This window comes from Cygnus olor, chromosome Z, assembly GCF_009769625.2.
Source record: "Cygnus olor isolate bCygOlo1 chromosome Z, bCygOlo1.pri.v2, whole genome shotgun sequence".
Taxonomy (NCBI): Eukaryota; Metazoa; Chordata; class Aves; order Anseriformes; family Anatidae; genus Cygnus; species Cygnus olor.
Genome location: NC_049198.1, coordinates 72,264,547 through 72,277,441, shown reverse-complemented (window position 1 = coordinate 72,277,441; position 12,895 = coordinate 72,264,547). Strand labels below are relative to the sequence as shown.

Sequence of the window (12,895 nt, the reverse complement as noted above, 5' to 3'; positions counted from 1 at the left end):
CCATTTTCCCTCTAACCCTTGCTGGTAGGATCAGCAGATTAAGAAGATGAACAAATCTTGTCATCTTTGGTCGCTGTCTCCCAAGTAAGAAACCTGCACACAGGCAGAGACAGGCAAGTGTTTCTCTCAGAAAAAAAAAATAAAAAATAAAAAAATAAATAAATAAATAAATAAATAATAATTTAAAAAAAGGGAAAAAAAAGACAAAAAAAAAAAAAAAAAGCCACACTCAGAGCTAGTGACCATGCCTTGTCTGCTGGTACCTGCCTTCCACCGCACCATGCTCTTTTCGATGATGGCTCATTGTTACTTTCTTTGGAGGGAGCTCCAGCCCTTCCGATTGTCCTTGCTGGTCCTGTGTTGGGGATTGAGCTGATGGAACCTTTGCTCTTTGCTGGGGTACCCGTCTCCTCGTTCCTTCTGCCTACAAGACTTTCTTGAGGAGGCTGGCTTTAGCATACTCACTGTTTCTGCAGATGTGCTCATGGGGTAGAGGGATGTAGGGCTTGTTGAGCAGAGCGCTGGAAAGTTGAGAGCCCTGCCTAGTGAAGCCTTCTAGGACTGCGAGTGTGTGGGGGAGGATGCATGTTCCAGGTGCTTCCCGTTGGAAGGCCTTGCAGCAGCTCCCATGCCACGTGCCACGTGCTGTTGAGATCTTCCTTTGTAGATTGTCGTTTGCTGAATGAAGTTCATCACAGTGCGACTGGGGCATACGAGGGGCTCGGTGTTGTCTCGCGAAGCAAAGTGGTGGCTTCTCCTTGTGGCCTCTGACAGAGTTGGTTTGCCCTCTGCAGCCATGTGCTGAGTGCACGAAGCTCCTTCGGCCTTGCTGCGCTTCCCTTGCCTGCTTCCCAAAGTTTCTCTCTGCCAAGCGGAGGGTGGCTGAGGTGAGAGATGGAGGCAGAGCTGTCAGCACCGCCCCCTCAGGGGCCTCACTTTGGTCCCCTGCCCATGCTGAGGCAAGATGTGTGTGGCCTGGGAGGTGTCGGCCCCTTTGTGACACGGTGGGTGTCATCATGGGGCTCGGCTATAAATCCCCGTCCCCGCCGTGCCCGGCCACACTTCCCAGCAAGGCCTGGGAGGTGTTGGAGCTGCTCTCGCCAGCGCTGCTCTGCTCCACAGGAGCTGCTCTGCCAGCAGCAGAAGGCGAGGGGAGCCTGTGGGAGAGAACGCTGGTTGGGAAGTGTTGAGGAGGAGGAGGAGGAGCCAAGGGAGTTTTGTAGCAGGAAGAGCACCTCTTTCCCAGCTGCTGTAAGGCAGGGGCAAAGATGAAGCACTACCTGCTCTTCAGCCCCTTGAAGCCTGAGGAACTTTCATTAATTAAGGAGCTCACCAGCAAAGGTAAGGCCCTGGGCGGCCCTTGTGGGAGCACTGTTGTCGCAAAGATGAACATGAGCTGTGGAAAGCTTGGGGCTGCCACTGCCAGGGGAAGGTCTTCTGAAGGGTCCTGGCGTCTGCAAGGAGCCCTGAGTGCATCAAATGTGCTTCCCAAGGTGCATCTGATGCCTCCCCTTCCTCACCAGGCCTGTCCTGGGCACAGTGCGGGCTTCTTGCAAGCTGGGCAAGGTCCAGGAGCTGTGCAGCAGCTTGCCCCAGCAGTGCGAGTGCTGATTGAGGGCAAGGCAGAGCTTGATCACACACCACTGTCACCTCTGTGGCTATGGGGGTTCAGACTTCATGGGCATTGCCAACTCACAGCATCTTGGGATCTGTCTTTTGCTTTCCAGAAATCTGCCAAGTGTGGGATAGTACATCCAAATACATCAGAAGGCAGCTGTTGCGGAAGCAGGTGAGCCTTACATCCTGCCCCTGGCCCATCTTGCCCCTTTGGACCTGGGCCACACAGCACCATCTTCAGGGCCCGCAAGTCACCCAGCACCCTTGCAGCTCTGCCCAGCACTGCCATTGGTCCCTCTTCTTGCTTGCGTTTTCAGGCGGTGAATATTGGAATCGGAACATTTGCCGTTGTGCCAGCAGATACCACTAGTGCCGATGGCAAGGCTATGGTTGTTCAGAAACCCGTGTTCCAGCCCTGCAGGTTTATGAAGACATTTTACAAGCTCAAGTGTGCCGAGAACGAAATTTCTAGTAAGAAGCTTTTTGCTTTGCTTTCCCTGTGCAGCCCTTGCCTTTTGCTCCATGCAGTCGTGCCTGTGCCATGGCAGAGCAAAGTGTCTTGCAACATGGAGAGGCCGAGTGTGGGTGCACATACAGCATCCCAGAACCTGCCCCTCCCCTGGGAGTCAGCCCCCTCTCCGCGGCTCGTCCCACCCTCTGGCTGGATGCTCGTGGCAAGTGGCAAAGCTTCCCTTGGCCTTCTGTTCCCCATCTGCTCTGCTCTGGAGATGTGGCCAAAGCTGGCAAGGGCCTTCCCCGTGGCACAGCATTGCGCGAGGGCTGGGCGCTGCCCACATTTAGTGTGTGAGTTTGCTGAACTGCGTGGGGACTGACATTGTTGCTTCATGGTTGTTTTCTAGTCGAGACACTAGTTGCTCCGCTGGACTTTGGGCAGATTGCCTCAGACATCCGCTTCCGACCACAAATAGTAGAGCAGTGCATCCACGAGACCCTGCTTCTCTTCGCTGGTGCCCTCCTGGAAGAAAAGGATGTGGAATTCTTCTTCAAGGGTATCGGCATTCTTACTGTGCGAAGAAAAGTGGTCACCATGAACTTCTACACTGAGTTCCTGCTGGAGGTGGATGGCACTAACAACATGTATGAAGCTCTTCTCACGGTGAGTGGTTCATGTCTCCGGGGCTTCCTGCAGCTCTGGCAATGCTGTCAAAGCTCTCTCAAACTGCTTTCTCCTTGCCTGCCTCACCATTGGGTGAGACAGGCTCGAGGAGCTATACAAACTCTCGGTAGCACCTTGGCTTGTTTGTGTGAGGGGCTAAGGACACCAAAGGAGAAAGTGGGGCGAGGATTTTGGAGAGGCAGCCATGTCCCTGAGCAGTGGGAACGTTTGCTACCTTTGGGAGCAAGGAGCACATATCCTTGGCTTCTGCTGACGTGTGTCTGTCCCATTGCAGGACTCCAAGATGATGGATATGATTGCATTTGACGGCAAAAATAAATATACTCGTATCAGCGGAAATAGTTTCATCACACTACCAACGTGAGTGCCATCTCTTCTGCAACATCTGGCTGGCCAGGGGAGCTGGTGCCCAGCTCGAGCTTTGGGTGCAGCCCCTTCATGATGCTTCTCTCCTGCCAAAGTGAGGCAGGACCAGCTCGTTCCTGGGAGGACTTCCAGGCTGACCCCCTGCTCAGTCCTTCTGGGCAGTGCAGATGAAGCGGCCAGTCTGCAGTTGAGGGTCCCTGAGAGTGGTGGGAGGGTGTGAGGGAACAGCGAGGAGGACTTGTGTTGGGTCTGGCAGGAAGGCGAGGGAAGCACGGGAAGAAGCTTCTGGAGGCTGTGGGGCCCCTCAGCTCGCACAGGCCATTGTGTCCTCCAAAGGCTCAGCAGTAGCTCCCAAAGAACCCGGCCAGCAGCTTCTTAGTGTGGGACACCAAGGGAACACAGTGCCTTTTTTGACAACTGGTGTCTATCTGTTTCCAGGCTTATACTTCAGAACCCGCACTGCAATCCGATTTCCATCAAGCCCAAAAGAGATCCGCAGCCTTGGGGCACGGGTGGCCGAAGAGGTAATGTCCCAGTGGGCTCCTGGCAGGGGATTGCATGTTCTCCTCTCGTCCTCGCAGGGCCGGAGAGCCAATGTTGATTTGTGGGGCATGGGAGATAAGGCAGCTGTGTGGGACAAAACGCCCCAGGAATGGTGGCTCCCAGGGTCGGCAGTGAGTGTGGGTGGGCACGGCTGAGCAGCTCTGCTGCTGCCGCTCCCCTGCACAGACACAGAGGTGACATCGTGGTGTTCTCTTGCAGTGAGTGTGCTGGACCCGGTGGTGCTGGCTCAGAGGAGGGTTTCTCTAGCCAAGATGGCAGAGAAGAAAAGAAAGGAGGATAAAACCAAGCAAGGTGACCAAGCCAGGTGAGCCTCCTGGAGAAGTGTTGTGGTGGAGTTGGGGGACATAAAGGCAAGAGCCTTTTGTGCCAGTGAGAAGTTTCCATAGGCTGCAGTGCATGCCCTCATGCCAAAAGGCACTGGAAACGTCAAAGGGACAGCTGTTGTCCTGGTGGAGACGTGGTCTTCCTGCTACAGAAGCCCTTTGTGCTGCTGGAACTAAGGTGTGAGCTGCGAGCCCAGCTCTTAGAAACTGTCTCCAACAGTACTCCCGTAAGCTCAGCCTTCTGTGTCTTTTTAGATTCCTGGCACCAATTCAAGAGAGGTCTGAGGAAGAGGTGAAGAAGCCAAAACCTCCAGCTCATCCATGGCCATCCACGGCTTTTCCTCTGGACCCTCCAACAGTGGTAAGCCATAGGTATTTGCCAGCCCCGTTCCACTTCGGGGGCTCCAGAGCAAGGCAGAAACAGCAGCTGTTGCTGCCCACCGTCCCTGTGCTCCTGCATGTACCCAGCCCCAGGAGACTAACGCTGCATGCGATTGTGTTTCCCGTGCCTGCAGGGAGTGTGCTCTGTGCGCACTCAGATAGAAGAAAGACGGGAACAAATACCGATGGGCCACAGGCTCAAAAAGATTGAAGCTGAAGTGTGGGACCAATACTATGTATGCATATGGAGTAGGAGCATGGAGCATGGCGTGTTTTCAGAGCCCCCAGGAAAAAAATGCCCCCAGCGGGCATTTGCCCTCCTCCTTGGGAGGGGAGCAGTGCAGGTCTCCGGCATGGCAGCGTTACAGTCACCACCTGGCCACTCAAGGGGCCTGCTGTCTGCCTGCTCCCCTGCACGTTGCCATGAAGGAGGAGCTGTTGCAAGGAGCAAAGGGCCAAGCCAGCAGTGAGCTGGGCATGGGCATGGGTCTGCCGGGGGACCGTACCTCTCTGCGAGGGATCAGAGCCCGCAGTACCTGCGCTCTGAAGACTAAAGTGAGCTTGTACGAGGCACCTAACTCAGCAGAAGCACACATGCAGGCAGAAAAGGCAGGCCCTGCCCTGGGCTCAGGGAGCAAGCGCTGCAGCCTTGTAAGCACTGGCTGTTGGTAGGAGACCCCATTGGAGAGGGTAGCCCGCTGCTGCTCAGCGCCATTTGCTGCAGGAGTGCACTGGGAGGGGCAGCCTCAGGTCCTTGCAGCAGTTCTTTACGAGACTCTCTTCTCATTTTGCAGAGACCCTTCTGCCAAATGCTCAAGTGCTTGCGACGTCCTTCCCACATTGTGAGAAGGGAGTATGATCAGATGCTGAAAGAGAGGATGAAGCACAATGAGAAAGGCCAAAGACATATGAGCCAGAAGGCACCAGAGCGATGGCAGGAAGAGCCACAGCCCCCGAGGAGAGCACAGACAGAGTAAGTGTGTGCCAGCCCCGCTGAGCCTGGGAAGAGCCCTGGAGGCCATGAGCCCTGGACCGGTGTTCTGGGATTCCCTGGGCTCGGAGTCCTCCCCTTCCTCGTGACAAGGGAAGGAGCTGGGTGCGATACCACACCCAGGGGCCTCTCTGCACCCCCAGGCTGAGGCATGAAATAGGTCCCAAGGGGAAGGCTGTGGGTGCAAAGGGCCAAGGGGCCGTGTCTGATGGTGGGCGTCTGTGTGGGACGAAGCAACACATCCCACAGCTAGGGGCCTGAGTGAGGCCTTGGGACATTTCTGGCCCTTCTTCCCCACACAAGTGGAGGAAGTGAGATGGTTTTGTGCCAGTGAGATGTTTCCCTTGACTGCAGTGCATGTGCAAACGTCAAAAGGCACTGGAAACATCAAAGGGACAGCTGTTGTCCAGGTGGAGACGTGGTCTTCCTCCTGCAGAAGCACCTTGTGCTCCTGGCGCTAAGGTGTGAGCTGCGAGCCCAGCTCTTAGAAACGGCCTCCAAGAGTACTCCCATAAGCTAAGCCTGCTGTGTCTTTTTAGATTCGTGCCACCAATTCACGAGAGGTCTGAGGAGGAGCTGAAGAAGCCAACACCTCCAGCTCATACCCACCCAGCTTCTTCTCAGGATACTTCAACACCGGTACGCCATAGTTATTTGCCAGCCCCTTTTCCCCTTGGAGACTCCAGAGCAGGGCAGAAGCGGCAGCTGTAACTGCCCACCGTCCCTGTGCTCCTGCCTGTGCCCAGCCAGAAGAGTCTAACGCTGCACGCGATTGTGTTTCCCTTGCCTGCAGAGGGGGCGCTCTGTGCGCGCTCAGATAGAGGAAAGGCGGCACCGAATACTGATGGCCCACAAGCTCAGAAAGCTTGAGGGTGAAACGTGGAACCAATACGATTTAACACTACGGAGGGTGATGATGGAGCAAAGACAGGTATGGCATGCGTTCAGAGCCCCCAGGAAAAAATGCCCCCAGCGGGCATTTGCCCCACTCCTTGGGAGGGAGGGGAGCAGTGCAGGTCTCTGGTACGGCAGTTTTGTCTTCACCACCTGGCCAGGCAGATGTCTGCTGTCTGCCCGCTCCCCTGCACGTTGCCGTGCGGGAGGAGCTGTTGCAAGGAGCAAAGGGCCAAGCCAGCAGTGAGCTGGGCATGGGCACGGGTCTGCCGAGGGACTGTACCTCTCTGCAAGGGATCAGTGCCAGTTGTTCCTGGGCTCTGAAGACAAAAGTGAGCCTGTGCGAGGCACCTAACTCAGCAGGGGTACACACGCAGGCAGAAAAGGCAGGCCCTGCCCTGGGCTCAGGGAGCAAGGGCTGCAGCCTTGAAAACTCTGGCTGTTGGTAGGAGACCCCATTGGAGAGGGTAGCCCGCTGCTGCTCAGCGCCATTTCCTGCAGGATTGCACTGGGAAGGGCAGCCTCAGCTCCTTGCAGCAGTTCTTTAGGAGATTCTCTTCTGGTTTTGCAGGAAAACTTGCGCCACCCGCTGGAGCGTGACCGACGTCCTTCCTTCCTTGTCAGAATGGAGTACGACAAGAAGCTAAAGGAGAGGATGAAAGAGAATGAGGAAGGCCAAAGCCCTGTGAGCCAGAAGGCACCAGAGCGATGGCAGGAAGAGCCACAGCCCCTGAGGAGAGCACAGACAGAGTAAGTGTGCACAGGTCCAACTGAGGCCTGGGAGGAGCCCTGGAGGCCCTGAGACCCTGAGCCGTGTTCTGGGGTTCCCAGGGCTTGTCGTCCTCCCCTTCGTCGTGACATGGAAAGGAGCTGGGTGCGATGCCACACCCAGGGGCCACTCTCCACCCCCAGGCTTGACACAGGTCTTGAGGGGAAGGCTGTGGGAGTAAAGAGCCAAGGGGGTCCTGTCTGATGGTGTGCTTCCACGTGGGATGTAGCAACACATCCCACAGCTAGGGGCCTGAGCGAGGCCTTGGGACATTTCTGGCCCTTCTACCCCACACAAGTGGGGGAAGTGAGATGGTTTTGTGCCAGTGAGATGTTTCCCTCAGCCGTAGTGCATGTGCTTATGCCAAAAAGTACTGGAAACATCAAAGGGACAGCTGTTGTCCAGGTGGAGACGTGGTCTTCCTCCTGCAGAAGCACCTTGTGCTGGAGCTAAGGTGTGAGCTGCGAGCCCAGCTCTTAGAAACGGCCTCCAAGAGTACTCCCATAAGCTAAGCCTGCTGTGTCTTTTTAGATTCGAGCCACCAATTCATGAGAGGTCTGAGGAGGAGCTGAAGAAGCCAAAACCTCCAGCTCATCCACAGCCTAAGCCCCCTGAGCGCCTGGATAATCCTCAGGACCCTCCAACAACGGTACGCCATAGACATTTGCCAGCCCCGTTTGCCCTTGGAGACTCCAGAGCAGGGCAGAAGCAGCAGCTCTTGCTGCCCACCGTCCCTGTGCTCCTGCCTGTGCCCAGCCCCAGGAGACTAACGCTGCACTCGGTTGTGTTTCCCTTGCCTGCAGAGGGCGCCCTCTGTGCGTGCTCGGATGGAAGAAAGACGGCACAGAATACTGATGGCCCACGAGCGCAAAGAGCTTGAGGATGAAATCTGGGGAGAATACGATGCAATCCTACGGAGTAGGAGCAGGGAGCGAGAAAAGGTATGTCACACATTCAGAGCCCCCATGAAAGAAATGCCCCCAGCAAGCGTTTCCCCACTCCTTGGGGGGAGGGGAGCAGTGCAGGTCTCCGTCACGGCAGCGCTGTGGTCACCGCCTGGCCAGGCAGGTGCCTGCTGTCTGCCCGCTCCCCTGCACGTTGCCGTGCTGGAGGAGCTGTTGCAAGAAGCAAGGGCCAAGCCAGCAGCAAGCTGGGCATGGGCACGTGTCTGCCAAGGGACCGTACCTCCCTGCGAGGGATCAGTGCCCACAGTACCTGCGCCCTGAAGACTAAAGTGAGCTTGTACGAGGCACCTAACTCAGCAGAAGTGCACTCACATGCAGAAAAGGCAGGCCCTGCCCTGGGCTCAGGGAGCTAGGGCTACAGCCTTGAAAGTGCTGACTGTTGGTAGGAGACCCCATTGGAGAGGGTAGCCCGCTGCTGCTCAGCGCCATTTACTGCAGGAGTGCCCTGGAAGGGGCAGTCTCAGCTCCGTGCAGCAGTTCTTTAGGAGACTCTCTTCTGGTTTTGCAGAACCCCGTCTACCACCTGCTGGAATGTGGCCGACGTCCATCCTGCCTGTTGAGAAAGGAATACGACAAGAAGCTGAAGGAGAGGATGAAAGAGAATGTCGGAGGCCAAAGCCCTGTGAGCCAGAAGGCATCAGATGGGTGGAAGGAAGAGCCACAGCTCCCCAGGAGAGCACAGAGAGAGTAAGTGTGCACCAGCCCCGCTGAGCCTGGGAACAGCCCTGGAGGCCATGAGCCCTGGAGCAGTGTTCTGGGGTTCCCAGCGCTCGGAGTCCTCCACTTCCTTGTAACACGGGAAGGAGCTGGGTGCGATGCCACACCCAGGGGCCTCTCTGCACCCCCAGGCCGAGGCATGACACAGGTCTCGAGGGGAAGGCTGTGGGTGCAAAGGGCCTAGGGGCCGTGTCTGATGGTGTGCGTCTGTGTGGGACGTAGCAACACATCCCACAGCTAGGGGCCTGAGTGAGGCCTTGGGACATTTCTGGCCCTTCTACCCCACACAAGTGGAGGAAGTGAGATGGTTTTGTGCCAGTGAGATGTTTCCCTCAGCCGTAGTGCATGTGCTTATGCCAAAAAGTACTGGAAACATCAAAGGGACAGCTGTTGTCCAGGTGGAGACGTGGTCTTCCTCCTGCAGAAGCACCTTGTGCTGCTGGAGCTAAGGTGTGAGCTGCGAGCCCAGCTCTTAGAAACGGCCTCCAAGAGTACTCCCGTAAGCTAAGCCTGCTGTGTCTTTTTAGATTCGAGCCACCAATTTGTGAGAGGTCTGAGAAGGATCTGAAGAAGCCAAAGCCTCCAGCTCATCCACAGCCTAAGCCCCCTGAGCGCCTGGGTTTTTCTGCTCAGAAAACTGCAACCACGGTACGCCATAGGCATTTGCCAGCCCCGTTTCCCCCTGGGGACTCCAGGGCAGGGCAGAAGCGGCAGCTGTTGCTGCCCACCGTCCCTGAGCTCCTGCCTGTGCCCAGGTCCTGGAGACAAACGCTACACACGGTTCTGTTTCCCTTACCTGCAGGGAGTGTACTATATGCGCACTCTGAGAGAGGAAAGACGGGAACGAATACTGACGGCCAACAGGCTCAAAAGGATTCAGGCTGACTCATGGGATAAATACGATTCCAGCATGCAGAAGCTGATCTTTGAGCAAAGACAGGTATGGCATGCCTTCAGAGCCCCCAGGAAAATGGAGCCCCAAGCAGGCATTTCCCCCACTCCTTGGGAGGGAGGGGAGCAGTGCAGGTCTCCGGCACAGCAGCGCTGTGGTCACCGCCTGGCCAGGCAGGTGCCTGCTATTTGTCCGCTCCCCTGCACGTTGCTGTGTGGGAGGAGCTGTTGCAAGGAGCAAAGGTCAAAGCCAGCAGCGAGCTGGGCATGGGCACGTGTCTGCCAAGGGACCGTACCTCCCTGCGAGGGATCAGTGCCCACAGTACCTGCGCCCTGAAGACTAAAGTGAGCTTGTACGAGGCACCTAACTCAGCAGAAGCACACATGCAGGCAGAAAAGGCAGGCCCTGCCCTGGGCTCAGGGAGCAAGGGCTGCAGCCTTGAAAGAGCTGTCTGTTGGTAGCAGACCCCATTGGAGAGGATTGCCCCCTGCTGCTCAGTACAGGCGTGCACTGGGAGGGGCAGCCTCAGCTCCTTGCAGCAGTTCTTTAGGGGACTCTCTTCTCGTTTTGCAGAAGAACTTCCACCACACTGTGGACTGTGACCAACGTCCGTCCTTCCTCTTAAGAAAGGAGTACAATGAGAAGCTGAAGGAGAGGCTGAATCCGAATGTGAAAGGCCAAAGCCCTGTGAGCCGGAAGGCAACAGAGAGGGGGCAGGAAGAGCCGCAGCTCCCCAGGAGAGCACAGAGAGAGTAAGTGTGTGCCAGCCCCGCTGAGCCTGGGAACAGCCCTGGAGGCCATGAGCCCTGGAGCAGTGTTCTGGGGTTCCCAGCGCTCGGAGTCCTCCGCTTCCTTGTAACACGGGAAGGAGCTGGGTGCGATGCCATGCCCGGCGGCCTCTCTGCACCCCACAACCGGGGCATGACACAGGTCCCGAGGGGAAGGCTGTGGGTGCAAAGGGCCAAGGGGGCCATGTCTGATGGTGGGCGTCTGCATGGGACGTAGCAACACATCCCACAGCCAGAAGCCTGAGTGAGGCCTTGGGACATTACTGTCCTTTCTTCCCCACCCAAGCTGATGGCCTTTCTTTTGGATCCTGCAGGAAAGGGGAGAAGACAAGGCTCTTGGACCACCATGGGAAGGCCCAGGGCGTGCCGTCCACGCCAGGAAACCACGAGAGGCCCTGCAGCTTCCAGCTGCAGAGGCCGTAGCCATCAACTCCAACACCAAAAGCTGAAGCAGGCGCCAGCACCAGTACCAGGGACACTCAAGCAGAAGCTCCCACCGCTGCTCATGGTGCTGCCCCCTTTGCAGTGTGAGAGCTGTCAGCAAGGGGTGTGAAGAGCACCTTCCAAAGGCTGACCTGACAAATAAAGAGTGCTGGTGCCTGCTGCCAGCTGGACTGACCGCGCTGCTCCCTGCATGGCCTTTTTTTTGCACAAAAGAGGAGAGGAGAAGCCCTGCAACTCCCAGTACTGCTCCCATGGTCCCTCCCACCTCTCCCGGTGGAGGGCAGCTCGTGCAGGGGGACCTTGGGCCCTGTGGCAGAGGGCTTCTCCCAGCGCTGACGAGAACCATCTGCCGCCAGGGACTTGCTGCTTTGCAGCAATGGCCGGGAATGACAAGCAGGTTTCTGTCTGTGGTACACCTTCCTTGACATCCATTTTACAATTTGTGGGCCCACAGACCCATTTTCCTGCTTTGGGGAGATTCTTGGATTCTCTTGGGGTATTCCTTTGGGGTTTTCTCCACACTCCCTGTCATCACTTAAGACCTTCAATAGAAGTAGGCTGCTTTTCCAGGTTGAATGTCCAAAAAAAAGAAAAGGTTGGTTTTGCTGAGACACTACTTGCTCCACTGGACTTTGAGCAGATTGCCTCAGACATCCACTTCCGATGACAAAGAGTAGAGCAGTGCATCCACGAGAACATGCTTCTCTTCGCTGGAGCCCTGCTGGACAAAACGGATGTGGAATGCTTCTTAAAGGGTATCGGCATTCTTACCTTGCGAAGAAAAGTGGTCACCGTGAACTTCTTTACTGACTGCGTGCTGGAGGTGGATGGCACAGGCAACATGCTCAAAGCTCTTCTCATGGTGCATGGGTCATGTCTCTGAAGAACAATACCAGGAGTGTGAGCGGGAGATAGCAACTCCCTGCCAGGCGCAAAGGAAAGGCACCGGGGTGAGACACCCCAAACAGTGGTGGACACCCTGCCCTGCCGAGCAGAGGGAGGGGACCTACGAGATGAAGGAATGGAAACAGGTCGCTGCTCGACGTCACAGGCAACCCCCTCCCTACTGCCCCTGCCTTCCCAGGTGCCCTTACAAAAGTTGTTGATGCCCTGGAGTTTTGGAGATCGGTGGGTGAGAATGAGGTGAACATGATCTACCCAGGAGGATGCCTAGGGCGAGGAAGTCGGCTCCACGCCTTCAGACTTGCCTCCACCAGAAGAAAGAAGGGTGATTGTTGTAGGCGACTCCCTTCCAGGGGAACAGAGGGCCCTATTTGTTGACCTGACCCTACCCGTAGGGAAGTCTGCTGCCTCCCTGGGGGCCTGGGTCAGGGGCATTGCCAGAAACCTTCCCAACCTGGTTCACCCCTTCTGACTACTATCCTCTTTTGATAGTCCAGGCTGGCAGAGATGATATTGAAGGAGAAAGCCTGAAGGCTATCAACAGGACTTTAGGGGACTGGGACTGATTAGTAGATGGAGCGGGAGTACAGGTCGTGCTTTCCTCCATCCCTAGAATGGCAGGGAGAGGTACAGATGAGGATCCAGAAAGCCCACCTGATAAACAGGTGGCTCAGAGGCTGGTGCCAACACAGACATTTTGGTTTTTTTTGACCATGGGGCGCTTTACTCGGCACCTGGCCTGCTAACTACAGATGGGTCCCACCTGTCCTCTAAGGGGAAAACAGACAGTAGCCCAGGAGCTGGCAGGGCTCGTTGAGGGTGCTTAAACTAGGTAGGAAGGGGGACAGGGATGAAATAGGCTCATTAGAGGTGTGCCAGGGGGAACAATGTCCGGGTTGGGGGAGCAGGCAATGGCCCAACTGAAGTGCATCTACATTAATGCACGCAGCATGGGCAAACAAACAGGAGGGCTTGGAAGCCATCGTGCAGCAGGCCAGGCTATGACTTGTTGCCATCACTGAAAATGTGGTGGGACCACTCCCCATGACTGGAGTGCTGCAATGTCTGGCTATAGGCTCTTCAGAAGGGACAGGCAGCACAGAAGGGTTGGTGGTGTCGCTCTCTATATTAGAGAGTGTTTTG

At 56.3% G+C, this 12,895-nt stretch overlaps 1 protein-coding gene across 3 annotated transcripts; it reads left to right on the top strand.

The window, feature by feature from the left end:
• Nucleotides 1-201: 201 nt before the first annotated feature.
• On the top strand, nt 202-11,309 carry LOC121062058. 3 transcript variants are annotated; one of them, XM_040541638.1, is made up of 14 exons: nt 203-1,341; nt 1,728-1,789; nt 1,935-2,088; nt 2,478-2,734; nt 3,030-3,115; nt 3,560-3,645; nt 3,884-3,989; nt 7,575-7,692; nt 7,847-7,984; nt 8,517-8,680; nt 9,253-9,373; nt 9,528-9,665; nt 10,191-10,369; nt 10,720-11,301. In XM_040541638.1, the coding sequence occupies exons 1-14, from the start codon at nt 1,269-1,271 to the stop codon at nt 10,826-10,828; spliced, it is 1,791 nt and encodes a 596-aa protein (XP_040397572.1). In that variant the 5' UTR covers nt 203-1,268; the 3' UTR covers nt 10,829-11,301. The 3 variants fall into 3 exon arrangements, with proteins under 3 accessions (XP_040397575.1, XP_040397572.1, XP_040397573.1); XM_040541639.1 differs by lacking the exon at nt 9,528-9,665 and having other exon boundaries at nt 204-1,341; nt 10,720-11,289; XM_040541641.1 differs by lacking the exons at nt 1,728-1,789; nt 1,935-2,088 and having other exon boundaries at nt 202-1,341; nt 10,720-11,309.
• The last annotated feature ends 1,586 nt before the right edge of the window (nt 11,310-12,895 follow it).

Bases quoted from the DNA above. Each gene is read 5' to 3' on its own strand.
- LOC121062058 (XM_040541638.1), top strand. From the start codon at position 1,269: ATGAAGCACTACCTGCTCTTCAGCCCCTTGAAGCCTGAGGAACTTTCA. The intron at 1,790-1,934 runs GTGAGCCTTACA...TTGCGTTTTCAG, and splicing joins GGCAGCTGTTGCGGAAGCAG to GCGGTGAATATTGGAATCGG. The intron at 2,735-3,029 runs GTGAGTGGTTCA...GTCCCATTGCAG, and splicing joins TGTATGAAGCTCTTCTCACG to GACTCCAAGATGATGGATAT.